The sequence below is a fragment of the Monodon monoceros genome, unplaced genomic scaffold, assembly GCF_005190385.1.
Source record: "Monodon monoceros isolate NGI ecotype Baffin Bay Population unplaced genomic scaffold, NGI_Narwhal_1 Super_Scaffold_19, whole genome shotgun sequence".
NCBI lineage: Eukaryota > Metazoa > Chordata > Mammalia > Artiodactyla > Monodontidae > Monodon > Monodon monoceros.
Window position 1 is genome coordinate 24,188,001 of NW_021703775.1, and position 27,547 is coordinate 24,215,547.

Here is a 27,547-nt window from a genome sequence, read left to right on the forward strand (position 1 = left end):
ATTATGCTAAGTCACAGAAGGGTAAATACTGCATGATTCCACTTACATGAGGTACCTAAAATAGCCAAACTCATAGAAGCAAAAAGGAGAATGGTGATTGCCAGGGCCAGGGAGGAGGAGGAATGGGGAGTTAAAGTATAACAGGTAAAAAGCTTTGGTTAAAAGGAAAAAGTTCTAGAGATCTGCTGTACAACATTGTGTTTATAATTAACAATACTGTACTGTACACTTAAAAATTTGTTAAGAGTGTAGATCTTACGTTAAGTATTTTGAGCATCATTTTTTTTTAAGTAATTTCCAACAAGCCAAACTGTAGGGATAGTTTGGCTAATAGCACCTGACCACCGGGAGCATGACCCCCATGTATATCATGACCCTTTGGGCCCAGGACAAGAGACCGTCATAGTAAGTGCTCAAAAATAGATACTGAAAAAATGAAAACAAAATTAGGTCCATACTTTTGTGGATCTATTTCCACAATAAGTGTTTTTAATTCCCAAAGGAGAGAGTGATAACTTATTAATACGACTTCTCAATATTTGTTCTCTGAGAAAATCTGATGTAGGTTTGGCTTAAAAATGAAAATATATCTATTACTTATAACAACAGAGAATGAAAAGTAGCTCTATTATGAGAAAGGAGGCAATTTCCAAGATTGACACAATCCTTCTGTAAGTAGCACATTTCTCACTAGAGGGAGCTCAGAACCCACTGATCAATGGCTAGAGAAGCAGAATAAAATGTCACTTCACTAGGGGATAAACGATTTCCAAAAGCTGGGAATATTTCATATGCCAATTTTCTTTCAATTTTTAACCTCTGTAATTTTAAATTATATAAAATATGAATAATGCAAAGTTTCCTAATAACCAGTTGATTAATTTAATAAGCTAGTATTGTAAATTAGTATAGTGGGTGCAAATAAGATATATGGCATTATTCATGTCATCTTGGGGGAAGAAATTCCTCGTATTCATGAGAAAGAGCAAATAATATAAAGTAGTGATGATTATGGGTACCTAAAAAGGCTTCTTGCTCTCTTGTTGCTCTTTACCTGTTTCTAAAGGTAATTCTGTGGGGCTGTCCTTGTTATCTCTGTGCTTCTTTTTAAATAACATCCCTATTTTTCAAATACATTTTTTTTTCTTATGGACCAACGTATTTAACCAGGTTCGACTGAAGCCTTGATACTTGGAAGCAATCATTTGATTTTTGCTTACCTGTGCACCTATCATTTATGTGCAGATTTTACTGTGTAGATTTTACTGTTTCGCTTTCAGAGACAATCTCAAACACACACACACACCTGCGGTTTTTTTGCTTGTTTTTTTTTTTTTTTTTTTCTGTTTTAATTCTTGGTTGGAGAGAACTTCACTCTCTCCAGAAAGTAGAAGAGCAGATCCAGTCCCAGTCCAGAATGTGGGCATAACGCCTGATTCCCAGATAGGGTTTGCACAAGAAGAGCCTGTGAGTGCAGCTTTCCGTGGAACTCACCTCCGGAAGTCAGCGAGATTCTCTGCGACCATCTGCACAATCTGGCCTTGCAAAGTAAGAACGCTCTACATGCCTCAGCCCTGGGAACCGAACTCGGTCGAACAGATCGAAGGGAACAAAGCACGCATGCGCATGGCGAAGCTGGAGTCGAAGACGCGCCGGTAGGGCACACGCATGCGGCGGAAAGGCGGGAGGCGGGAGCGCGCGCCTGGGTGACTGCTGTAGGCCTGGGTTAGCCAGAGCAGGAAGTGAACCTGCTATGGCTCACAGGCCGAAAAGGACTTTCCGGCAGCGCCGAGCGGACTCTAGTGACAGCGACAGCACCCAGGAGCCATTTGCTGAACCCGGGGCGCCGGGGGAGCAGGCAGACCTGGGCCCTGCGGAGGAAGGGCTGCCGTCTGGAGGAGTCCGCGCGGAAGCGGCGGAACTACCCCGCCGGGCCCGGGGTCGGGGCCGGGGCCGCGGCCGGGTCTGGGCCAGTTCCCGGCACGCCGCGAGAGCGGCTCCGCGTTTGGACGGAGGCTCGGACGTCCTAGGTGACGCGGGGCAGCAGGGTGGGTACCCGGGGCAGCAGGGTGGGTGCCCGGGGCGGGGTGTGGGGAGGATGGGGAAAGAGGCCGCGGGATTTTCTAGAGGTTTCTACAACCCTTTGCCAACCACGAACAACGATGAATCGCGGAGATACCTGCCTGCGAACACTGGCCTACTGCCTGCATCTCCGTATTGGGCCCCTTGGGGGAGTAGAAAGACTACTGCAAGGTTTGGGCTTGTCCGTGTTTGCACTGTCAGATAAACCCTCACTAATTATATATAGCTTTAGTGCTGCACTTTATGCTTATGAAGAACCTAAATCGTCACAGAAGAGTTTAAAAATTCCTAATACTCCTAGGTAGGTGAAGGTACTTTCTGTCCCCAATTCTTTTCCTCGAAAACAAGCAAAACGATACACTAGAAAAATTTAGGTGACAGGCTTTGGGACATTTTCTTTTGCGTTTTGTTTTTTAAGCGGTTATTTAAAGAAAAGATAAAAATAGCAATATATGCCACTAACAACAGATTGGTGACCCTGTAGAGTACCAATAATGGTGTTAAATACATTGTAGTAATTTTGAAGTACCTTTGCGTTCTTAAAAATAGAATTCAAGCAGCATAAACTTGTTTACATAAGATGTGTTCTAGTTTGAATTGGAGTTTAATAATAATATAATTAAAATAAAACTATATAGTTAGGAAAAGTTAGAAATAAAAACACAGGAACAAGGACTTGGAAGGAACTTGTATAAATAGGGTCTTGAAGTTTAAATACATTAACTTCTGACTCAGACACACATAAAAATATTTGAGATTATGTTTCATTCTAAAAGGAACTTCTAGAAAAATTCAGTAGTGAAGCTCGTAGTAAAGGCCCTAAAAGCAACCAGCTTCTCCAGATAAATGGCACTTTTTACCTACTTTTGTCTGCAAACCATGTTTCTCCAGGATACCTAACACTCAGGTTTAATGAACTGAGGTAACCCCTGGTCTGTTGACATGAGTAGAATCTCCAGTTTGTCACCTGTGGATGATGCCACCAATAGAATGATGATTCAGCATTTCTGGCTTGTCACAGGATGAAATAACCATGTAGAAAACAAACCTATGTTGCTAATGATATGTTACATAATTTATTGTTATTTTGAAGACAGTATACATGGTATAATTTCAATAAATAAAAAAGTATCTGTAAAAAAATATATAGTTTTTGGTTAGTCTTGAGGTAAAAAAAATTTTCTCCCATTTTTAGTCCAAGTGATTTTGGTGATTTCTTAGTCATTGTTATAATCACCTGTTTATCTGAAGTTCTGATGAATTTTAAAATATTTTTTGCTTTATGTAAGAGTCATCTGGTTAAACTTTAATGGGGGGGGGTCCCAGGAGTTGCCTCTTCTCTTGCCTTCTAAAACAGTGAAACAGTGGTTCTCAAACTTTTTGGTCTTAAGAGTACCCTTTTGGTCTTAAAGGTATACATACCCATTATACTCTTAAGAATAATTAAGGATCCCAAAGAGCTTTTGTTTCTGTGGATTATATCTATAATAATTCTGTGGATTATATCTATAATATTTACCATCTTAGGAATTAAGATAAATTTTTATTAATTCTTTTTAAAAATTAACTCATTATATGTACAGATAAACCTTTTTAATGAAAAATAACTTTTCTGAAAAATAGCAAGAGTGACGTTTTCAATTTGCAAATCTCGTTAATGTCTGGCTTAATGGAAGACAGCTGAATTCTCACAGATATTTCTGCATTCAGTCTATTGAAATATGTTGTTTTGTTTGAATGTATGAAGAAAACCACAGATAGATGATTAGGAGTACTTAAGAGCCTTTTTAGTTCATTGAAGGTGTTCTGCTTTAATATTACAATGAAGCTCAAAAAGTAATAGGTTCTTAAAGGTTAGTTTGCAATGTGTGTCGACTGAAGAAAATGCACAACGTGAAAGTTTGTGAGTTAAGTTTTATTTGGGGCAAAATGAGAACTATAGCCCAGGAGACAGCGTTTCAGGTAGCTTTGAGAAACTGCTCCACAGAGGTAGGGGAGAGGTCAGTATTACATATGATATTAGTGAAGAGGGGTTTGTGCGGTCAAACACACATTTTGGCAGAGGCTTGCTGCTAGTCATGAGGAGCAGACATCACCATTAATGATTTTAGTGCTTTTCCAGATATGAGGAGATGTAAGGATTGGGCTCATAAAATCTTCTGAAAATATCTGTCTGAAGGCCTGTTCTGCCAGTTTTTCCCAAAGCACAGAGTACCTCATTCCTCATCTCTGCCCTGAACTCCTTTCAGGGTGTATTGAAAATCAGCAGCTACAGCAGTTTGTGACTTAATCCTTGTAGATGCAGAAGGCAAGTGCCAATTTTTAGTTGGCACGAGGAAGCTGAAACTACATCAGTCAGTTTTTTTGTACTCCACTAGATTAAAATCTGTTGGTGTGTTTTGCACTTTGAATGGCTTTTACCCATGCATGACTGGTAACATCATGCATTGACTCTTTGGAAAGTAGTGGTTCACCGAGTTGCAGTTCTTGCAAGTGTTGGTACAATTTATTACAATGTCAAAAGAAAAACTCTCTTAATGCTACTACTGACATCATCAGTCTTTAAGTATTGGAAGTTTATCAAGTTCACAGTAGAGGGTATGTTTTCCCAAAATTATAGACTTCACTTGAAATTTCTAATTCTTGAAGTGATAGGCACAACTTTGCTCATTTTTAAGAAAATGTTTGTCAGATACCCGTGTCTGAATAACTAGAGTTTGTCTGTCATTCTTTCAAGTAGAAAGGTTTTCCTTCTCAAAGACAGTGGTTAAGTTCAACTTGCAGCTCATCACACAAGTGCTTTTCCTTGAGGCAACCATTGCATTTCAGTATGCGCCAGAAGTGCTTTATGCATGCTTCCATTTTGATCCACAGAATATTAAAAAGATGTGTACTCAGGGCCAAAATTTAATAAAATTAATTTTTTATTGTTTCATTAAGGACAATAAGTGAAACTATTTTTCTTGCTAGTACAAGGTGGAAAAGAATACAGTGGATGCTTCTGCAGATTGGTATCACTGTTATGATTCATACTAAAAGATTTGCAGTTTTACCCACCAACGGAGTAGAAAGGGCAAGTAACAAGTTAATGTTGTGACGAAAGTAGTTTGGCTTTTCCCTCAGACCCGCTGAAAGGGTCTGAGGGACCTCCAAGGGTTGATGGATCATACTCTGAGAACCACTGCCCTGGTGTAACTTTACTTCACTTTAAGAAGATGTAGGAGTTGTTATAAATAGCAGTAGCTAAGAAAGATGGAAGCTACAGCTATATTCCTTGTTGTCTTTTACACTTGATCTTAGCCAAATGGCCAAGAAGCGATATATTACTTTGTCTTTTAATTCTTGATTTTACTCCAGCTTTTTTGAAATTTATATAGGTTTTCTAATTAAGGAACGTTCTTAATATAAGAGTATTTATTTATGTAATCTTAAATCTTAAGGTTATTCACAACTATTACAAAATATTTGTGAACTAACAAGTCCTTTTTTGTCAATAATACCATAAAGTCCTTTACACTTTGCTCATTTGATTCTCACAATCCCTCTGTGGGTGTTCTCTCTTAATGCTGTCTTTGTTTAATAGATTAATTGACTGTGTCCTTTCCAGAATCACACAATGGAAATAGATCCATGATTTGGTTTGAGGCTACAGTACTCATTATAGTACTTCTTACCACCAGCCATTGAAATGTAACTTAGTATTTATATTACAAGAGCCTAAATTCCAGAATTGGATGAAATTTGATTGAAAGCCCAGCTTCTCCATTTAGTAACTTTGTGACATTGGACATGTTATTTAGCCTTTCCAATCCTTAATATTCTCATCAGTAATAGCATTTACTTTATAGCGTTGTGAATGTTAAATGAAATAAATCTCGTAAACCAGACTTCGGTATGTCTAGCATATGGGAAATGTACGTTTTCTTTTCTTTTTCTAGTTATTCACTATCACTGTTTTTCTTTTTTCATTTAAATATCCTTTCACTTTTTGTCATTTTCTTTTTTCTCTTATGTTCCCTTTCCTCTTTTCGTTTCATTCTTTAATGAAGAGAGTATTTTACTAGTTAAGTAGATAACACAAATAGGATACGTCGTTGTACATTTATTAGACCATCCATTGATTTCAGAAAGAATGGAAATTAGGAAAGATCTGCATATCTACTTTAAATATGTGGAGTAAAATTAAAACACCATATTTTACATATGCCATGTGTTGTTCATAATTTCAATTACTGATTCCAACATCTTGACTCTTTCTTGTTATATTCAAAAAACGTCCTGTTAGAATCCAGAGCGGTTGATCTTTCAACAGACGAAGAGGATGGAACACATCGTTCTTCAGAAAGTAAAGATGATCAGAGTTCATCTTCCAATAGCTCTAGCTCTCTGGAAGAAGAGTTTACATCACTAGGTTGGTAACTTTTGAATATTGTTTAAGAACTTTATTTCTAATATTAGTATTTTTCTATAGCAGTGATTTTTTTTAATTTTTATTTTTTTATACTGCAGGTTCTTATTAGTTATCTGTTTTATACATATTAGTGTATATATGTCGATCCCAATCTCCCAATTCATCCCACCCCTCCACCACCCCACTTTTCCCCCTTGGTGCCCTTGTGTTTGTTCTCTACATCTGTGTCACTGTTTTCCTTGCAAACCGGTTCATCTGTACCATTTTTCTAGATTCCACATATATGCGTTAATATACGATATTTGTTTTTCTCTTTCTGACTTACGTCGTTCTGTATGACAGTCTCTAGGTCCATCCACGTCTCTACAAATGACCCAGTTTCGTTCCTTTTTATAGCTAATATTCCATTGTATATATGTACCACATCTTCTTTATCCATTCGTCTGTCGATGGGCATTTAGGTTGCTTCCATGACCTGGCTATTGTAAATAGTGCTGCAGTGAACACTGGGGTGCATGTGTCTTTTTGAATTATGGTTTTCTCTGGGTATATATATGCCCAGTAGTGGGATTGCTGGGTCATATGGTAATTCTATATTTAGTTTTTGAAGGAACCTCCATATTGTTTTCCATAGTGGCTGTATCAAGTTACATTCCCACCAACAGTACAAGAGCGTTCCCTTTTCTCCACACCCTCTCCAGCATGTGTTGTTTGTAGATTTTCTGATGATGCCCATTGTAACTGGCGTGAGGTGATACCTCATTGTAGTTTTGATTTGCATTTCTCTAATAATTAGTGATGTTGAGCAGCTTTTCATGTGCCTCTTGGCCACCTGTATGTCTTCTTTGGAGAAATGTCTGTTTATGTCTTCTACCATTTTTTGATTGGGTTCCTTTTTTTTTAATATTGAGCTGCATGAGCTGTTTATATATTTTGAAGATTAATCCTTTGTCCATTGATTCATCTGCAAATATTTTCTCCCGTTCTGAGGGCTGTCTTTTCATCTTGTTTACAGTTTCTTTTGCTATGCAAAAGCTTTTAAGTTTCATTAGGTCCCCTTTGTTTATTTTTGTTTTTATTTCCATTACTCTAGGAGGTGGATCAAAAAAGAACTTGCTGTGATTTATGTCAAAGAGTGTTCTTCCTTATGTTTTCCTCTAAGAGTTTCCCGTCTTACATTAGGTCTTTAATCCGTTTTGAGTTTTTTTGTGTGTGTGATGTTAGAGAGTGTTCTAGTTTCATTCTCCTACATGTAGCTGTCCAGTTTTCCCAGCACCACTCATTAAAGAGACTGTCTTTTCTCCATTGCATATCCTTGCCTCCTTTGTCATAGATTAGTTGACCATAGGTGTGTGAGTTTATCTCTGGGCTTTCTATCCTGTTCCATTATTCTGTATTTCTGTTTTTGTGCCAGAACCATATTGTCCTGATTAGTGTAGCTTTGTAGTATAATCTGAAGTCAGTGAGTCTGATTCCTCCAGCTCCGTTTTTTTCCCTCAAGATTGCTTTGGCTATTTGGGGTCTTTTGTGTCGCCATACAAATTTTCAGATTTTTTTGTTCTAGTTCTATAAAAAATGCTATTGGTAATTTGATGGGGCTTGCATTGAATCTGTAGATTGCTTTGGGTAGTATAGTCATTTTCACGATATTCGTTCTTCCAATCCAAGAACATGGTGTATCTCTCCATCTGTTTGTGTCATCTTTGATTTCTTTCATCAGTGTCTTATAGTCTTCTGAGTACAGGCCTTTTACCTCCTTAGGTAGATTTATTCCTAGGTATTCTATTCTTTTTGTTGCAGTGGTGAATGGGATTATTTCCTTAATTTCTCTTTCTGATCTTTTGTTGTTAGTTTATAGAAATGCAAGCGATTTCTCTGCATTCATTTCGTATCCTGCAACTTTACCAAATTCATTGATTAGCTCTAGTAGTTTTCTGGTGGCATCTTTAGGATCCTCTATGTATAGTATCATGTCATCTGCAAACAGTGACAGTTTTACTACTTCTTTTCCAATTTGGATTCCTTTTATTTCTTATTCTTTTCTGATTGCCATGGCTAGGATTTCCAAAACTATGTTGAATAATATTTGTGAGAGTGGACATCCTTGTCTTGTTCCTGATCTTAGAGGAAATGCTTTCAGTTTTTCACCATTGAGAATGATGATTGCTGTGGGTTTGTCGTATATGGCCTTTATTATGTTGAGGTAGGTTCCCTCTATGCCCACTTTCTGGAGAGTTTTTATCATAAATGGGTGTTGAATTTTGTCAGAAGCTTTTTCTGCAGCTATTAAGATGATCATATGGTTTTCATTCTTCAGTTTGTTAATGTGGTGTATCACATTGGTTGATTTGCATGTATTGAAGAATCCTTGCATCCCTGGGATAAATCCCACTTGGTCATGGTGTATGATCCTTTTAATGTGTTTTGGATTCTGTTTGCTAGTATTTTGTTGAGGAGATTTGCATCTGTATTCATCAGTGATACTGGTCTGTAATTTTCTTTTTTTGTAGTATCTTTGTCTGGTTTTCGTATCAGGGTGATTGTGGCCTTGTAGAATGAGTTTGGGAGTATTCATTCCTCTACAATTTTTTGGAAGAGTTTGAGGAGGATGAGTGTTAGTTCTTCTCTAAATGTTTGATAGAATTCACCTGTGAAGCCACCTGGTCCTGGACTTTCATTTGTTGGAAGATTTTTAGTCTCGGTTTCCATTTCATTACTTGTGATTGGTGTGTTCATATTTTCTATTTCTTCCTGGTTCAGTCTTGGAAGGTTATACCTTTCTAAGAATTTGTCCATTTCTTTCAGGTTGTCCATTTTATTGGCATACTTTGTATTTCTGTGGTGTCCATTGTAACTTCTTCTTTTTCATTTCTATTTTTATTGATTTGAGTCCTCTCCCTCTTTTTCTTGATGAGTCTAGCTAAAGGTTTATCAATTTTATCTTCTCAAAGAACCACCTTTTAGTTTTATTGATCTTTGCTATTGTTTTTTTGTTTCTATTTCATTTATTTCTGCTCTGATCTTTATGATTTCTTTCCTTCTGCTAACTTTGGATTTTGTTCTTCTTTCTCTAGTTCTTTTAAGTGTAAAGTTAGATTGCTTGGGATTTTTTTTTTCTTAAGGTAGGATTATATTGCTATAAACTTCCCTCCTAGAACTGCTTTTGCTGCATTCCAGAGGTTTTGGATCGTCATGTTTTCATTGTCATTCATCTCTAGGTATTTTTGATTTCCTCTTTTCATTCCTTCAGTGATCCCTTGGTTATTTAATAACGTATTGTTTAGCCTCCATGTGTTTGTGTTTTTTGTGTTTTTTTTCCTGTAATTTATTTCTTATCTCATAGCGTTGAGGTCAGAAAAGATGCTTGATATGATTTCCGTTTTCTTAAATTTACTGAGGCTTGATTTGTGACCGAAGATGTGATCTATCCTGGAGAATGTTCCATGCGCACTTGAGAAGAAAGTGTAATCTGCTGTTTTTGAATGGAATGTTCTATAAATATCAATTAAATCTGTTTGGTCTATTGTATCATTTAAAGCTTGTGTTTCCTCATTAATTTTCTGTCTGGATGATCTGTCCATTGGTGTACATGAGGTGTTAAAAGTCCCCCACTATTATTGTGTTGCTGTTGATTTCCTCTTTTATAGCTGTTAGCTTTTGCATTATGTATTGAGGTGCTCCCATGTGGGTGCATATATGTTTATAATTGTTATGTCTTCTTGGATTGATCCCTTGATCATTATGTAGTGTCCTTCCTTGTGTCTCGTAACATTCTTTATTTTAAAGTCTATTTTATTTGAAATGAGTATTGCTACTCCAGCTTCTTTTTTTTTCCATTCACATGGAAGATCTTTTTCCATCCCTTCACTTTCAGTCTGTATGTGTCCCAAGGACTGAAGGAGGTCTCTTGTGGACAGCATATATTTGGATCTTGTTTTTGTATCCATGCAGCAAGCCTGTGTCTTTTGGTAGGAGCATTTAATCCATTCACATTTAAGGTAATTATCGATATGTATGTTACTATTACCATTTTCTTACTTGTTTTGGGTTTGTTTTCATAGGTCCTTTTCTTCTCTTGTGTTTCCCACTTAGAGAAGAGAAGTTCCTTTAGCATTTGTTGTAGAGCTGGTTTGGTGGTGCTGAATTCTTTTAGCTTTTGCTTGTCTGTAAAGCTTTTGATTTCTCTGTTGAATCTGAATGAGATCTTTGCAGGTAGAGTAGTCTTGGTTGTAGGTTCTTCCCTCTCATCACTTTTAAATATATCGTGCCCCTCCCTTCTGGGAGGGTTGTCCATTTTATTGGCATACTTTGTATTTCAGGTTGTCCATTGTCACTGCTCCTTCCCCCTGGATGAGGCTATTTACAGTTTCTGCTGAGAAATCAGCTGTTAACCTTACGGGAGCTCCCTTGTATGTTATTTGTCATTTTTGCCTTGTTGCTTTTAATAATTTTTCTTTGTCTTTAATTTTTTTCAATTTGATTACTATGTGTCTCGGCATGTTTCTCCTTGGGTTTATCCTGCCTGGGACTCTCTGCACTTCCTGGACTTCAGTGGCTGTTTCATTTCCCATGTTAGGGAAGTTTTCTACTATTATCTCTTCAAATATTTTCTCAGGTCCTTTCTCTCTCTCTTCTCCTTCTGGGACCCCTATAAGGCAAATGTTGGTGCATTTAATGTTGTCCCAGAGGTCTCTTAGGTTGTCTTCATTTCTTTTCATTCATTTTTCTTTAGTCTGTTCCATGGCAGTGAATTCCACCATTCTGTCTTCCAGGTAACTTACCCATTCTTCTGCCTCAGTTATTCTGCTATTGATTCCTTCTAGTGTATTTTTTATTTCAGTTAGTGTATTGTTCATGTCTGTTTTTTCTTTAATTCTTCTAGGTGTTTGTTCTTTCAGTTCTTCTAGGTCTTTGTTAAACATTTTTTGCATGTTCTTGATCTTTGTCTTCATTTTCTGAGGCCCTGGATCATCTTCACTATCATTATTCTGAATTCTTTTTCTGGAAGGTTGCCTATCTCCACTTCATTTAGTTGTTTTTCTGTGGTTTTATCTTGATCCTTCATCTGGTACATAGTCCTCTTCCTTTTCATTTTGTCTCTCTGTGAATGTGGTTTTCGTTCCACAGGGAGGATTGTAGTTCTTCTTGCTTCTGCTGTCTGTCCTCTGGTGGATGAGGCTATCTAAGAGGCTTGTGCAAGCTTCCTGATGGGAGGGACTGGTGGTGGGTAGAGCTGGGTGTTGCTCTGGTGGGCAGAGCTCAGTAAAACTTTAATCTGCTTGTCTGCTGATGGGTGGGGCTGAGTTCCCTCCCTGTTAGTTGTTTGACCTGAGGTGACCCAGCACTGGAGGCTACAGTCTCTTTGGTGGGGCTAATGGCAGACTCCGGAAGGGCTCATGCCAAGGAGTACTTCCCAGAACTTCTGCTGCCAGTGTCCTTGTCCCCGTGGTGAGCCACAGCCACCCCCCACCTCTGCAGGAGACCCTCCAACACTAGCAGGTAGGTCTGGTTCAGTCTCCTATGGGGTCACTGCTCCTTCCCCCTGGGTCCTGATGTGCTCACTACTTTGTGTGTGCCCTCCAAGAGTGGGTCTCTGTTTCCCCCAGTCCTGTTGAAGTCCTGCAGTCAAATCCTGCTAGCCTTCAAAGTCTGATTCCCTAGGAATTCCTCCTCCCGTTGCCGGACCCCCAGGTTGGGAAGCCTGACGTGGGGCTCAGAACCTTCACTCCAGTAGGTAGACTTTTGTGGTATAATTGTTCTCCAGTTTGTGAATCACCCACCCAGTGGTCATGGGATTTGATTTTATTGTGATTGCGCCCCACCTCCTGTCTCATTGTGGCTTTTCCTTTGTCTTTTGATGTAGTTTATCATTTTTGGTGAGTTCCAGTGTCTTCCTGCCAATGATTGTTCAGCAGTTAGTTGTGATTCCAGTGCTCTCATAAGAGGGAGTGAGCGCACGTCCTTGTACTCCACCATCTTGAACCAATCTCCTATACCAGTGATACTTATTATTAATAAACTCTAGCGAAGTGTGGGGCAAATAAGTCATTACTAATGATTGTCAGGGGACCAGAATTGGCTGCTCGGTTCCATTACATAACATGCCCACGGTCAGATGGCTTATAAGAGGCAGAGCTAGGATTCCAACCCAGGGAACCTGCTCCAGAGCCTAGGTTCTTAACCACTGTGCTATAATGGGTGATTCATGACAGTATCTAAACATGGTAAGAATTTGTCTGTGAGGATGTTTCAGGTATAGGATGTAGCATATATAAAACTCTAGGGAAGGGCTTCCCTGGTGGCACAGTGGTTGAGGGTCCGCCTGCCGATGCAGGGGACACGGGTTTGTGCCCCGGTCCGGGAGGATCCCACGTGCCACAGAGCAGCTGGGCCCGTGGGCCATGGCCGCTGAGCCTGCGTGTCCGGAGCCTGTGCATCCGGAGCCTGTGCTCCGCAACGAGAGTCCACAGCAGTGAGAGGCCTGCGTACCGCAAAAAAAAAAAAAAAAAAACACTCTAGGGAAGATAACATAGCATGTGCAAAGAACTAAAAAGTAGTTGTTGGACTGAAAATACTTGGTTTAAGTTTAATAAAGAAGAACAAAAAGAAAGCAGAGGGACTGACTGGAGTCAAATAATACAGGGTTTTAAGGGAACTACTGAAAATTTTATGCAAATAGATGACATGACCATTTTTTCGTTTTAGAAAGATAAATCCAGTTCAGGGGTTGGCAGATTACCACCTGTGGGCCAAATGTGGCCCACTATTTGCTTTTGTGAATGAAATTTTATTAAAGCCATGCTCATTCAATTATGTATTGTCTTTGGCTGCTTTTGCACTACAATGGCAGAGCTGAGAAGTTGTAACAGAGACTTTATGGCCCAGAAAGCCAGAAATATTTATTGGCCTTCTACCTAGCTCAGGGGTTCTTAACTTGTCTTGTGCTGTGGACTCTTTTCAGTCTCATGAAGCCTAAGACCCCTTCTGAAGAAAACAAAGTAAAATGTATAGCTTTATAAAGGAAACATTAATTTGAAATATAATTGTTAAAATATTTTTTTAAAGATTTGTAGTATAGTAGTAAGTGCTTTATTAACATGTGAAATAACAGGAACCAGAAGCTCTTCTAATTTTTTTTCTAAAACAAGTTCATAAGCTACTAAAGTAATTAGTGATGAAGCCAGTATTAAGAATTGAAGCCTAGTAGACAAGTGAAGCTTTGTCTAGACTCTAGGTACAGTGCTGTCCAATAAAACTTTCTGTGAAGGTTCTGTATCTTCACAGTCCAGTACATTAGCCACTAGCCACATGTATCTATAGAGTTCTTGAAATGTGGCTAGTGTGACTAAGGAACTGGACTTTTAATTTACTTAAATTTAAATAGTCACATATGGCTGGTGGTTACAGTACTGAACAGTGGTGCTGTAGAAGATGGCAGATTAGACAGTGTAAGGCAGTAATTGTAAAGTGTTGGTAGCATTGGGAACCTAAGGAGAAAATGCAGTGTTTGGAAATATGTAGGATAGTTTTAAATTATCATAGTGCCTGAGGTGTTGCTGGCATGTAGTGCCCTGAAGGCAAGAGATGATAAAGATAAAGAATGTGGGACAGTTTACCAAGGTGAAGAATTGTCCCTCCTCTGATGCCCCTTTGAGAAACACTGATTGAAAGATGAAAACTTGTCCTGTAAGGAACACTTCGTGTTTTGTTTTGTTTTTTTCTTTTTTTCTGGAGAGGAAAAGAGGAAGAAGGAATGAGATAAGTGTAAGGACTGGTATGTAGAAGATGGAGTGCATTTATTTTTTTGTTCAGATGATAGAACTATTAGAATGATCCAGTACTGGAATATCGGCCTTGAGATGTGCACTGTTGCAGAGACTGCTTACCAATTGGGCATGATATTAACCTTTATTCTTTTTTTTTAATTGAAGTATAGTTGATTTACAATATTGTATTAGTTTCAGGTGTATAGCAAACTGATTCAGTTATATATATACTTTTCAGATTATTTTCCATTATAGGTTATTATAAGATTTTGAATATAGTTCCCTGTGCTCTACAGTAGGTCCTTGTTGTTTATCTATTTTATGTATAGTAGTTTGTGTTTATTAATCCCATACTCCTAATTTATCCCTCCCCCACACCCTTTCCCCTCTGGTAAACGTAAGTTTTTTCCTATGTCTGTGAGTCTTTTTTTGTTCTGTTCTTGCCTCCTTTGTCATAGATTAATTGACAGTAGTTGTATGTATTTATTTCTAGGCCCTCTGTTGTTTTCCACTGATCTATATATCTTCTTTTGTGCCAATACCATGCTGTTTTGATTACTGTAGCTCTGTAGGACTGTCTGAAGTCTGGGAGAGTTGTGCTTCCAGCTTTCTTCTTTCTCCTCAGGATTGCTTTGGCAATTCTGGGTATTTTGTGGTTCCTTATAAATTTTAGGATTATTTGTTCTAGTTCTGTGAAAAATGTCATGGGCAATTTGATAGGGATTGCATTAAATCTGTAGATTGCCTTGTATGGCCATTTTAACAATATTAATTATTCCAATCCAAGAGCAGGTGATATCTTTCCATTTCTTTGAATCATCATCAATTTCCTGTATCACTGTTTTATATACAGTTCTTAGCATATAGGTCTTTCACCTCCTTAGGTTTCTTCCTAGGATATTTTTTTTTTTGGAGTTTTTTTTTTTGATGTGATTTTAAATGGGTTTGTTTTTTTACTTTCTCATTCTGATATTTCATTGTTAAAGAAGTGGAACAGATTTCTGTATATTAATCTTGTATCCTAGCTATCTTGCTGAATTTATTTATTCTAATAGTTTTTATGTGGAAGCTTTATGGTTTTCTGTATAGAGTATCATGTCATCTATGTATAATGATAGTTTTATCTCTTATGTTCCAGTTTGGATACATTTTATTTCTTGTCCAATTGCTGTGGCTAGGACAGCCAAAACTATGTTGAATAGAAATGGTAAGATATTTGTCTTTCTCTGTGTGACTGACTTCACTTAGTATGATAATCTCCAGGTCCATCCATGTTGCTGCAAATGGCATTATTTCATTCTTTTCAATAAATGTCACAAATATCATATGATATCACTTATATGCAGAATCGAAAAAAATGATACAAATGAACTTATTTACAAAACAGAGTCACAGACTTAGAGAATGAACTTATATGGTTACCAGGGGGGAAAGGTGAGAGGGAGGGATAGATTGGGAGTTTGGGATTGACATGTACACACTGCTATATTTAAAATAGATAACCAACAAAGACCTACTGAATAGCACAGGGAACTCTGCTCAATGCTCTGTAATAACCTAAATGGGAAAAAAATTTGAAAAAAAATAGATACATGTATATGTATAAGTGAATTATTTTGTTGTATACCTGAAATTAACACAACATTGTTAATCAACTATACTCCAGTATAAAATAATAAATAAATAGAGACACAATTCTTATTTGCATTCCTTGTAGAAAAATCAAGTACACATAGCACTGCTGCCTAGAATCATTACATTTCTTTAAAATGTAAGCAGAATTAAATCTTTCATGATTATTTTATGAGATGGTAATATATTTTTCTCCTTTGACCCATGTACTTGGTAATGTATTGGAATAAATTCTGGAATGTGTACTGACTAAGAAAAAAAAATGGTAAGAGTGACATCCTTGTTCAGAATTTAGTGGGAAGGCATTCAGCTTTTCACCATTGAGTATTATATAGGCTGTGGGTTTGTCATAAATAGCTTTTATTATGTTGAGATATGTTCCCTCTATACCCACTTTGGTGAGAGTTTTTATAATGAATGGATGTTGAGGTTTGTCAGATGCTTTTTTATGCATCTATTGGATAGTCATGTGATTTTGGGCTTTCCTTTTGTCAATGTGGTGTATCACATTGATTGATTTGTGTATGTTGAACCATCCTTGTGACCCTGGGATGAATCCAGCCTGATCATGGTATATAATCTTTTTTATGTATTGTTGGATTTGATTTGCTAGTATTTTGTTGAGGATTTTTGCATCGATGTTTATCAAAGATATTGGCCTATAATTTTCTTTTTTTTTTGTAGTGTCTTTCTCTGATTTTGGTAGCAGGGTGATGGTGGCTTCATAGAATGAATTTGGGAGTGTTCCCTCGTCTTCAGTCTTTTGGAAGAGTTTGAGAAGAATAAGTATAAGTTCCTCATTGTATGTTTGGTAGAATTCCCCTGTGAAGCCGTCAGGTCCTGGGCTTTTGTTTATAGGGAGCTTTTTTATTACCAGTTCTATTTCACTTCTAGTGATCAGTCTGTTCAAAGTATCTGTATCTTCTTGATTCAGTTTCGGCAGACTGTATGTTTCTAGAAACTTGTTCATTCCTTCTTGGTTGTCCAATTTGTTGGCATATAATTGTTCATAGTATTCTCTTATGATTTTTCATATTTCTGTGGTATCAGTGTTATTTCTCCTCTTCCATTTCTTATTTTATTTATTTGGTTCCTCTCTCTTTTCTTCTTGGTGAGCCTGGCTAGAGGTTTGTCGATTTTGTTTATCTTTTCAAAAAAAGGGCTCTTGATTTTATTGATCTTTTCTATTGTTTTTTTGATCTCTATTTTATTTATGTCCTCTCCGATCTTTATTATTTCCTTCCTTCTGCTGACTTTGGGTTTTGTTTGTTCTTTTTCAGATTCTTTTAAGTGGTAGGTTAGGTTGTTTGAGAAATTTCTTGTTTCTTGAGGAAGGATTGTATCACTATCAACTTCCCTCCTAGAACTGCTTTGCTGTATCCCATAGATTTTATATGGTTGTGTTTTCATTGTCATTTGTCTTGAGGTATTTTCTGACTTCTTTTATTTCATTGTTGATGCATTGGTTTTTTATTAGTGTGTTGTTTAGTCTCCATGTGTTTGTTCTTTTCCCATTTTTCTGTCTGTGGTTGATTTCTGCTTTCATACCAGTATGGTCAGAAATGCTTAAAATACTTTCTATACTCTTAAATTTTTTGAGGCTTGTTTTGTGCCCCAGTATGTGGTTAACCCTACTGAATGTTCCATGTTCACTTGAAAACAATGTGTATTCTGCTTTGTTTGGCTGTAGTATCCTGTAGACATCAATTAACTCCAACTGGTCTGTTGTGTCATTTAGGTCCTCTGTTGCCTTATTGATTTGCTGTCTGGAACGTCTGTCCATTGATGTCAGTGGGGTATTAAAGTCTCCCACTATTATTGTATTCCTGTCAATTTCTCCCTTTGTGCCTGTTAGTATTTGCTTTATATACTTAGGTGCTCCTATATTGGGTACATATATGTTAATGGGTGTAATACCCTCTTCTTGTATTGATCCCTTTATCATTATATAATGTCCTTCTTTGTCTTTATGGCCTTTGTTTTAAAGTCTGTTTTGTCTTATATGAGTATTGCTACTACCACTTTCTCGTCGTTTCCATTTGCATGGAATATCTTTTTCCATCCCCTCATTTTCTGTCTGTGTGTGTCTTCCACCCTGATGTGAGTCTCCGGTAGGCATCATATTATGGGTTCTTGTTTTCTTATGCAACCTGCCTCTCTGTGTCTTTTAATCAGAGCATTTAGTCCATTGACATTGAAAGTAATTATTGATAGGTATGTATTTGTTGCCATCTTAAACCTTGTTTTCTAGTTATTTTTGTAGTTCTTTTCTGGTTCTTTTTGTTTTTCCTTTTGTAGTTTGATGGTTTTCTTTTATATTATGCTTGAGTTCCTTTCTTTTTGGTTTTTGTGAATCGATTGTATGTTTTAAATTTGTGGTTACCATGGGGTTCAAGTATGTTGACCCATAACTATACTTGCTTTAAAGTGATAGTCATACAAGTTCAAACACATTGTAAAAAAAATCTACATCTTTAGAGTCCCCCCTCTCACATTTTTTTATTTTGATGTCATATTTTACATCTTCATGCTTATTCTTTTCCTGTTCATTGTAGTTATAATTGCTTTTACAAAAATATTTGTAATTATTTTTTAATCTATGTACTAGCTTATTTAAGTGGTCTTCAATCCTTTTATATATTGGCTTTCCCATTGTGATTTTCCCTTACCTATAGATTCTTGTTTCTCTTTTATTTAGAGAAGACCTTTCAATATTTCTTCTAGGGTAGGTTTAGTAATACTGAATTTTTTTAGTTTTTGCTTGTCTGAGAAATTCTTTCTCTCTCCTTCTATTCTAAATGATAATCTTGCTGGGTAGAATATCCTAGGTTGCAGGGTTTTCCCTTTCAGGACTTTGAATATATCATGCCACTCCCTTCTGGCCTGCAGAGTTTCTGCAGAGAAATCAATTGATAGCCTTATGGTGGTTCCCTTGTAATTAACTCTTTGTTTTTCTCTTGCTACCTTTAGAATCCTCTCTTTAACTTTTGCCATTTTAATTATGATGTATCTTGGTGTGGGTCACTTTGGGTTCATCTTGTTTGGGACCCTCTGTGCTTCCTGTGCCTGGATATCTGTTTCCTTCTTCAAGGTTTGGGATGTTTTCAGCCATAATTTCTTCAAATATATTTTAAATCCCCTTTTCTCTCTCTTCTCCTTATGGAACCTCTATTATGCATAGTTTGGCATGCTTTATATTATCGCATAGTTCTTACATGTTACCTTCATATTCTGTTCATTTGTCTTTCTGTCTGCTGTTCTGATTGAGTGATTTCCATTATTCTGTCTTCCAGATCACTTACACGTTCTGTGTTATTTAGTCTGCTATTCATTGCTTCTAGATTGGTTTTTATTTCAGCAGTTGAGTTGTCTAATTTTGATTTGGTTCATCTTCATAGTTTCTAGTTCCTTGTTACGGTGCTCTGCATTTCTATTGATAATCTTTCTTAATTCCTTTAGCATTTTTATTACCTTCTTTTTGGACTCAAGGTCTAGTAGACTGGTGAGGTTTGTTTCAGAAATTATTTGTTCTTTCAGGGGATTTCTCTTGTTCTTTTAATTAAGAGTAGTTCCTCTGCTTTTTCATTTTACTTAACTTTCTCTCTATGAATTTAGGAGAAACATTTATCTACTGTGGTCTTGAAGGGGTGTTTTTATGTGGGAGCATCCCTGTGTAGACTCTGTGAGTCAGATATTTTTGGTGTGTGGGCTGGTTTTGGTGTGGGTGCCAGCCATGTCTTTCCTTAGCATTTGCTGGCCATTAACCCCTTGATAGGGGGTGTGATTGGTGTTGAAGCGTCTAGAACCTGGGCTCTATGGTGGGCAGGAACTCCTCTTTGCTCTGAGGCTATCACAGCTCTATTGGGAGTGGGGTCTGCTCCACAACTGTTGGAGTAGAAGCCCTGAAGTTTGTGTTTGATGAGATTTCATTGCCATTGAGTGCATGCCCTGCCCCAAAGGAGGCGACTGTTGGTGCAAGTGGGGCCTGTATGGTCACATTGAGCCCATGCACTGCCTAGGCAGGCATCTGCAGTTCCTCTCAGACTCAGTGCAATGTTGTGTCCCTTTCTCTGTTGTGTTTCACTCCAGACCTAGTGGTAGGCTCTTTTGTGGCATGGGCTGTGGCTGGAGGCTGGGGTGCTGTGGCTGCAGGATCAAGGTTGTTGTGCTGCTGCCTGGGACCTGGGCTGCCTCTGTGGCACACCTCTCCCAGGACCTGTCCACCCCAATTCCAGCTCCAAGCTGAGGTGTGGAGTGGGCAGGGCTGGAGCATTCTCACCGGGAAATGAACCACTGCATGCTGCTGCCCAGGGCCTTTCCACCGAACCTCAATGCCCAGCCACTGTGCATTTCTGTGATACCACCTGGTGTGCTCACTGACAAAGTGTGCCACAGCTGGACTCACCCCTCCCTGTGTACATTGACAGTGGGCTCCATGTTTCAGCCTGGACCACACCCCAGGCCGTCAGGGCTGTCTCTACTGTCTCCACACAGGTAAATGGAGTCCTCTCCCACATCCTGTCTGCCCAAAATTCAGCACTTAACGTGTTTGTGGTCCCACTTGGCACATGGTTCGGATTGGTAAGTGAGGTGAGGCTTGGGAAGTGCAGCAAGGCATCAGCCACCAGCACTGGTCCCTTTCCATCCTGATTGTTAGGAAGCCAGCATGCCTGCACTCCTCACAAGTATAGTCTAGGCTTCCGCAGCCCCTCTGTCTGTCCCAGCAGATTTCCCAGCTGGCAGGGGGCTCCCCAGGCAAGGGTCTGCCCGTGTGGACCTTCTCTCCTTTACAGATCTCTCCCGGGGCACAGGTCCTGTCGCTTTTTTTTTTTTTCCTGTCCTACCCAGTTACATGGAGATCCTTCTTGCAGCTTTGGTTATGTGGGAGATCTGCCTGTTTCCAGTTGGTTTTCTATGAGAATTGTTCCACATGTAGATGTATTTTTTATGTGTTCGTGGGAAGAGGTGAGCTCCTACTCTGCCATCTTGATCCCCCTCGTAACCTCTACTCTTCAGATAGGATGATCTATGTGAAAATTATTTTCGAGTTATAAATCTACAAAAACGTGATGTTTTTATTATTATAAAGCAATATGCTGACATTAATTCATCTCATGTCTGACCAACATCTGCTATGTGGGAACCCTTGAGCTAGGTGTTAGATATAGACAGGACAGGATAGAATTCTCTTCCTTGAACTTATATTTCTTTATTGTAATTTGAGAGAGGATTAGCTTTATGTAACACTAGTATCTCACTAGTGAGTCCATTGCTTGTGATTTATTAATTAAACCCCACCAAATCGCTTGCTGGTGAATTGCTTCAAGTATTTCTGTTTCTGTATTTATACACTTGAATATTTGAACCTAAGTGTATCATCTTAACTCTGGTGACCCATTAAAATCCCCTAGGGGGCTTCCCTGGTGGCGCAGTGGTTGAGAGTCCGCCTGCCGATGCAGGGGACACGGGTTCGTGCCCCGGTCTGGGAAGATCCCACATGCCACGGAGCGGCTGGGCCCGTGAGCCATGGCTGCTGAGCCTGTGCGTCCGGAGCCTGTGCTCCGCAACCGGAGAGGCCACAGCAGTGAGAGTCCCGCGTACCGCAAAAAAAAAAAAAAAAAAAATCCCCTAGGGGGCTATAAAAACATACTGCTGCTCAACTCCACCTCAGATCAACTGCATTTAGATCCCGTGTTTTGGATGGGAGACTAGTTATCAGATTATCAACCTTCCCAGGTGATTCTAATGCATATAGCCAGGGTCAAGAAATGCTGCCATTATCCTGAGTGTTTTGGGAGGATGAAGAGACACCTTACCTGCATCATTTTCCTGGTACTATTCTACAAGAAATTCTAGTCTATAAAAAGTAAATCACTTATTTAATATTCCTTGTTTTTAATGAGCTTATGTTGCTTTCTAGTGTTCATCACTTACTGCTTCATAATTAATTCAAGCACTACTTGTTTTCCTTAGTTCTGGTGTCAAGTATATTGATCTATAATTTCTGAAATCTCTCTATCTCTTTCAAAAATCAGAGTATTTGTGTATCTCCTGGCATATGGCGTCTTTTCTATTTATTTCTCAAAGGATTTGGACCAATTTGTGGGAAAGGTTAGAAAATTTTACTCAGTGGCTTGGTATCCCTAATTAATATCTTGAAGTGCTTGAAACAATGATTTCTCATGCTATTTTGTTTACCTTAGTATTTTGCTTAAGAAACCATTTGTTTCCAGAATGTAAAGATAAATTTCAGCTTAGGTCATGCATGAAGAAACTTGTTTTGAGTTAGAAGAGCCTATATTAATGAAGTTTGTACTGAATAAAATGAAGAAAAAATAAAACAATCCTCTATTAAAAGATGTTGTCCCTTAAGTATTTTAAACCTGGTAAATTACCTGATTATTTCTTTTATACTTTTTAACTTATGTTTATTCATGTGAGAATCGCCACAGGACCTTGGAGGCTGATTTGAATGTGTGCTGGGTTTTAGTCTGTTTCTCACTCCCTATGTGCCTGGATGCCCAAAGGCGAGGGGCAGGTCATAGTAGAATGTCCCTGTTACTTTATAAGGCAGACTGCTCTACCACTTATCATTCTACCCTCCATGCTCCAAGAGTAACTCCATGCTCAGCCCTCTCCACATCCCTACCCTGATAATTTCAGAGCTTCTGGAAATGAGAAGTAGCCCTCAACAAAAAGTCAGCAAAAACACCTGATGAAGAAGGTAGAAAAAAGATAAATTGGAGTCGTTTCAATATTTTCTGATACTTCTAGATTTGTTTCATTTCTTTAATTTATATTTAATCTCTATCAAAATAATTATCTTCTATTGAAACAGATTTTGAGTCATTATATCAAAATAGTGAAAAAATTGGAAAAACGGTGCTCTTTTCCTTTAAATATGAGGAATATTTCTCTCTGTTAGTATTTTGTTTTCAATGTCCTCCTCTTTGTTTCTTTCAGTAAATATCCCTGATGCAGCTTTTATTCAGGCAACCTACCGAAAACGTGAATTGGCCAGGGCCCAAGAGGACTATATTTCTTTGGATGTAAAACATGCCTTCACCATCTCTGGTATGAAGAAAAACACTGAATATCCTGAGAGTGAGCCTGATGGTCATGAAAATATAATACCATTTACCCCAAAGCCTCAAACGCTTAGACAAAAGATGGCTGAAACAACAGGTACATATTTAATTTATTTATAATAAATGAAAATTAAGGCATTTTTCATTAGAATATAATTTATGATAAAAATATCCATAAAAACATAATGTAGTATCTCCTATTCTAAAGGTTGTTTAAGTTACTTTTTAAATACCAATTTACTGACATCATGGCTTCTAAAATACATGTCTGTATCAAAATGTTATCAAAGGGTACATGCAATAATAATGTTTACTGTTATCTGATCTCCACTTGATCTTTCTTGACAGGTTAAAAAATTTGTAGAGTTTCCTATTTTTGATATTGAAAACTTTTGTTGTCACCTTTATAAGATTTTTTTTTAACATGGGAACATCGGTAGGATTTTGGTGTCGTGTGTTAAAATCTTCCCTGCTCTAGTAAAAAGTTTTCCTCAGCCAATAATCCTTAGGTATCAAAGAACTATTTTCACGTTTCTCATTTATAAACAATAATGTTTTACCAAGTTTTTGTCATTTCAAATAATACTATTTCAGAATGAGACTTTTGGTTCCTATTAACCCAGAAATTATTTTTGCATGTTTAGATTCTCAGGTAGAATTGAGAATCTCTGATAAAACCAAATATTGCATTTTTTCCAAGCTTTTTCATATGTGAGACCATCATGTTTTGAGTGAGACAGTTTGGTGATAAATGCAGATTCTGAAGTCAGATTGCTAGATTCCGGTCCTAGGTTCAACACAGTCCTTAGATAGAGGACTGTGTTATGTAACATCCTGATATCTTAGTTTCTTTATTTATAAAGAGAGAGTGAATTATGAATTGTGAAGAAAAGGTTAACACATATAAAGAGCTGCTAAGCCATTTATAAGCTCCCCAATTGCTAATTGCTGCTGCTATTAGAATGGAAAAATATGGAATATTTATACATGAACTTTTTTTTCAAGCAACCAGAAATGAAGAAACAAGTGAAGATAGTGAAGAAGATAAAAAATATCAAGATATTTGGGAACAGCAGCAGATGAGAAGAGCAGTTAAAATCACAAAGGTAATAATCTTTTATGCCATATGTATTAGTTTCCTGTGGCTACTGTAACAAATTACCACAAACTTGATGGCTAAAACAACAGACATTTATTCTCTCACAGTTGTTGAGGCTAGAAGTCTCAATTCAAGGTGTTGACAGGGCTGTGCTCCTTTTGAAGGCCCTAGGAAAGAATTCTTTTTTTTTTTCCTTTTTTTCCCCTTTTTCTTTTTTTAATTGAAGTAGAGTTGACATAACAGTATTATGTTAGTTTCAGGTGTACAAGACAGTGATTGACTTTTAAATACATTATGAAATAAATCACCATGATAAGTCTAGTAACAATCTTTCACCATGCAAAATTATTACAGTGTAATTGACTATGTTCTTTATGCTGTATATCATATCCCTGTGACTTATTTTATAACTGGAAGTTTGTACCTCTTAATCCCCTTCATTTATTTCACCCTACCCCCATCCACCTCCCCTCAGGCAACCACCAGTTTGCTCTTTGTGTCCATATTGTCTGTTTCTGTTTTGTTTGTTTCATTTTTTAGATTCCACATATAAGTGAGATCAAAGAGATTGTCCTTCTCTGTCTTGTTACACTTAGCATAATACCCTCTATGTCCATCCATGTTGTTGCAAATGGCATGATTTCATTCTTTTTTATGGCTGAATAATATTCAGTTGTGTATATATACCACATATTCTTTATCTATTTGTATATCAATGGACACTTAAGTTGCTTCCATATCTTGGCAATTGTGAATAATGCTGCAATGAGCATAGGGTTGCATATAACTTTTCAAATTAACATTTTTGTTTTCTTCAGGTAATTACCCAGAGTGGAATTGCAGGATCATATGGTAGTTCTATTTTTAATATTTTGAGGAATCTCCATGCTGTTTTCTGTGGTGGCTGCACCAATTTACATTCCCACCAACAATGCACAAGGGTTCCCTTTTCTCCACATCCTTGCCAACCCTTCTTGTTTGTTGTGTTTTTGATAATAACCATTCTAATAGGTGTGAGGTATCTTATTTTGGTGTTGATTTGCATTTCCCTGATGTTTAGTGATGTTGAGCACCTTTTCATGTTTCTGTTGGCCATTTGTAAATCTTCTTTGAAGAAATGTCTTTTCAGATCCTCTGTGTATTTTTTGATCAGATTTTTTTTTGATATTGAGGTATATGAGTTCTTTTTCTAATTTGAATATTAACAATTTATCAGATATATCATTTGCAGCTACCTCCTGCCATTCAGTAGAGTGCCTTTTTGTTTTATTGATGGTTTCCTTTGCTTGTGCAGAAGGTTTTCAATTTGTGGTCTGATGTGATTATCTTTGCTTTTATTGCCCTTGTCTGAGAAGACATATCCAAAAAATATTGCTGAGACTCATGTTGAAGAGCATACTACCTATGTTTTCTTCAGTTTTATGGTTTCAAAAATGAGTTTTGTATATGGTATAAGAAAGTGGTCCAGTTTCATTCTTTTGCATGTAGCTGTCCAGTTTTCCCAGCATTGTATATCCTTGTCACCTTTGTTGTAGATTAATGGACCATATAAGTATGGGTTTATATCTGGGCTCTCTATTCTGTTCCATTGATCTATGTGTCTGTTTTTGTGACAGTAACATACTGTTTTGATTACAATATAGTTTGAAATATATAGTGTGAAACCAGGGAGCTTGATATCTCTAGCTTTGTTCTTTCTCAAGATTGCTTTGGCTGTTTCAGGGTCTTTTATAGTTCCATATAAATGTCAAAATTATTTGTTCTAGTTCCATGAAATATTTCATTGGTATTTTGGTAGGGATTGCATTGAATCTCCCAGCAGAGAATTCTTTCTTGCTTTTTGTAAGTTCTGGTAGCTCCAGGTATTCCTTGCTTTGTGACTACATAACTTCTATCTCTACCTCCTTCTCCACATGGCCTTCTCTATGCCTCTACTTTGTGTGTCTCTTATGAGGATACTTGTCATTGGATTTAGGGTCTTCTTGGATAATCCAGGATGATCTCATCTTGAGATTCTTCACTTAAATATAACCACAAAGACCCTTTTTCCAAATAAGGTCATATTCAGAGGTTCCAGGGGTTAGGATATAGACCTATCTTGGGAGGCCATCATTCAACCCACTATACCATGTACATTATGTTCTTTTCCCACTAGATTATAAATACTTTCTACATATTGCAAGTCCCTTGAGGGAACCATCTTTTTTACTTTTAATTTTACAGTTATATGGTAGATGCCTAAATGTGAAGTTCAAACAAATAAATAGTGAGGGTTAAAACAAAACTAACAAACAAAAAAAAGTATTATACTTGGGGTGGAAAGTCCTAGATTTGGGTTGTGGCTTTACCACTAAAATACACTCTCCCTGAAGTCAAGAATTATTAACTATGTTTTTCAGTGTTATATCCCATAGTGCCTAATATTGTGAGAGCTCAATAATTATTTGTATGACTTTGAGAAAATAATTTCATTTTTCTAAATCTCAGTTTTCTCATCAATAAATTGGGAATAATAAAGTGGGAATGATAATGTTACCTACCTGAGTAGGTGGCTGTAAGGCTCAAAGTTATAATGGTCTAATCTAAGTCAAAGTGCTTATAAATTGTATAACAAATGCAAGTTTTATTTTTAATCTTTTTAATAGGAGTGCTTTGAAAGATTTTTTGTTCTTTTAAGCAAGAAAGTATTGTACGATCTTCATGTTATTAAAACTAAAAAGCTAAGTAAAAGTAAGCCTTCAGTTACAATTTAGAAGTCTTTGAGCCATTTTTTTTGTTAGTTATTTGCAATCTGAATTTTTTTGCTATTAGTAAGAACTGGTAAATATTTGCTTGGTTTTTTTCCTTCCTTTTTTTTTCTTTCTTTTGTTCAGATGTGTGTTTTTTTGAACTTTTCTCTTAAGGTAATGGCCAAGCATGGTATTACTAATAAAGAAGATGAACATTTTTATGGCACTTACTACATTTTTCTCTGTTGTCTTCTAGAGAAAATTTAGATCACTCTGTAACACCACTGTTATTATGGGAATGTTTTACCATAATCTTGCCAGCTTTAGGTATAAGTTCACTTGGTGAAAATGGAATCTCAAGTTTATTTGATTTGCATTTTTATTACTGATGTGGGTGCATTTACTGATTTCTTTATTAAAGATTTACTGCATGCCACTGTACTCATTTCCTGTGACTGCTCTAACAAATTACTACAAACTGAATGACTTGAAACAACCAAATTCTATTTTCTCACACTTTTGGAGGCCAGAAATCCAAAATCAAGGTGTTGATATGGCTACACTCCTTCCAAAAAGCTCTAGAGGATAATCTATTCCTTGACTATTTTAGCTTCTGTTGGCTGTTGGCGTTCCTTGGCATATAGCTGTATCTCTCTACTCCATCTTCACGTCACCTCCTCTTTTTGCATCCCAAACTCTCTCTCCTTCTTTTCTATGAGGCTACATGTAATTACAGTTAG

The 27,547-nt window shown here is 37.4% G+C and overlaps 1 protein-coding gene across 2 annotated transcripts in view; it reads left to right on the forward strand.

Moving 5' to 3' along the window:
- The first annotated feature begins 1,734 nt into the window (after positions 1-1,734).
- Positions 1,735-27,547, forward strand: part of GCFC2 (GC-rich sequence DNA-binding factor 2) — a 71,427-nt gene continuing 45,614 nt past the window's right edge. Inside the window, exons 1-4 of one of the 2 annotated variants that reach the window (XM_029232111.1) lie at positions 1,735-2,048; positions 6,368-6,493; positions 22,855-23,076; positions 23,985-24,085. In XM_029232111.1, coding sequence (XP_029087944.1) covers positions 1,754-2,048; positions 6,368-6,493; positions 22,855-23,076; positions 23,985-24,085 — 744 coding nt within the window. In that variant the 5' untranslated portion in view covers positions 1,735-1,753. The remainder of the gene's footprint in view (positions 2,049-6,367; positions 6,494-22,854; positions 23,077-23,984; positions 24,086-27,547) is intronic. The other variant, XM_029232112.1, reaches the window with a different exon arrangement.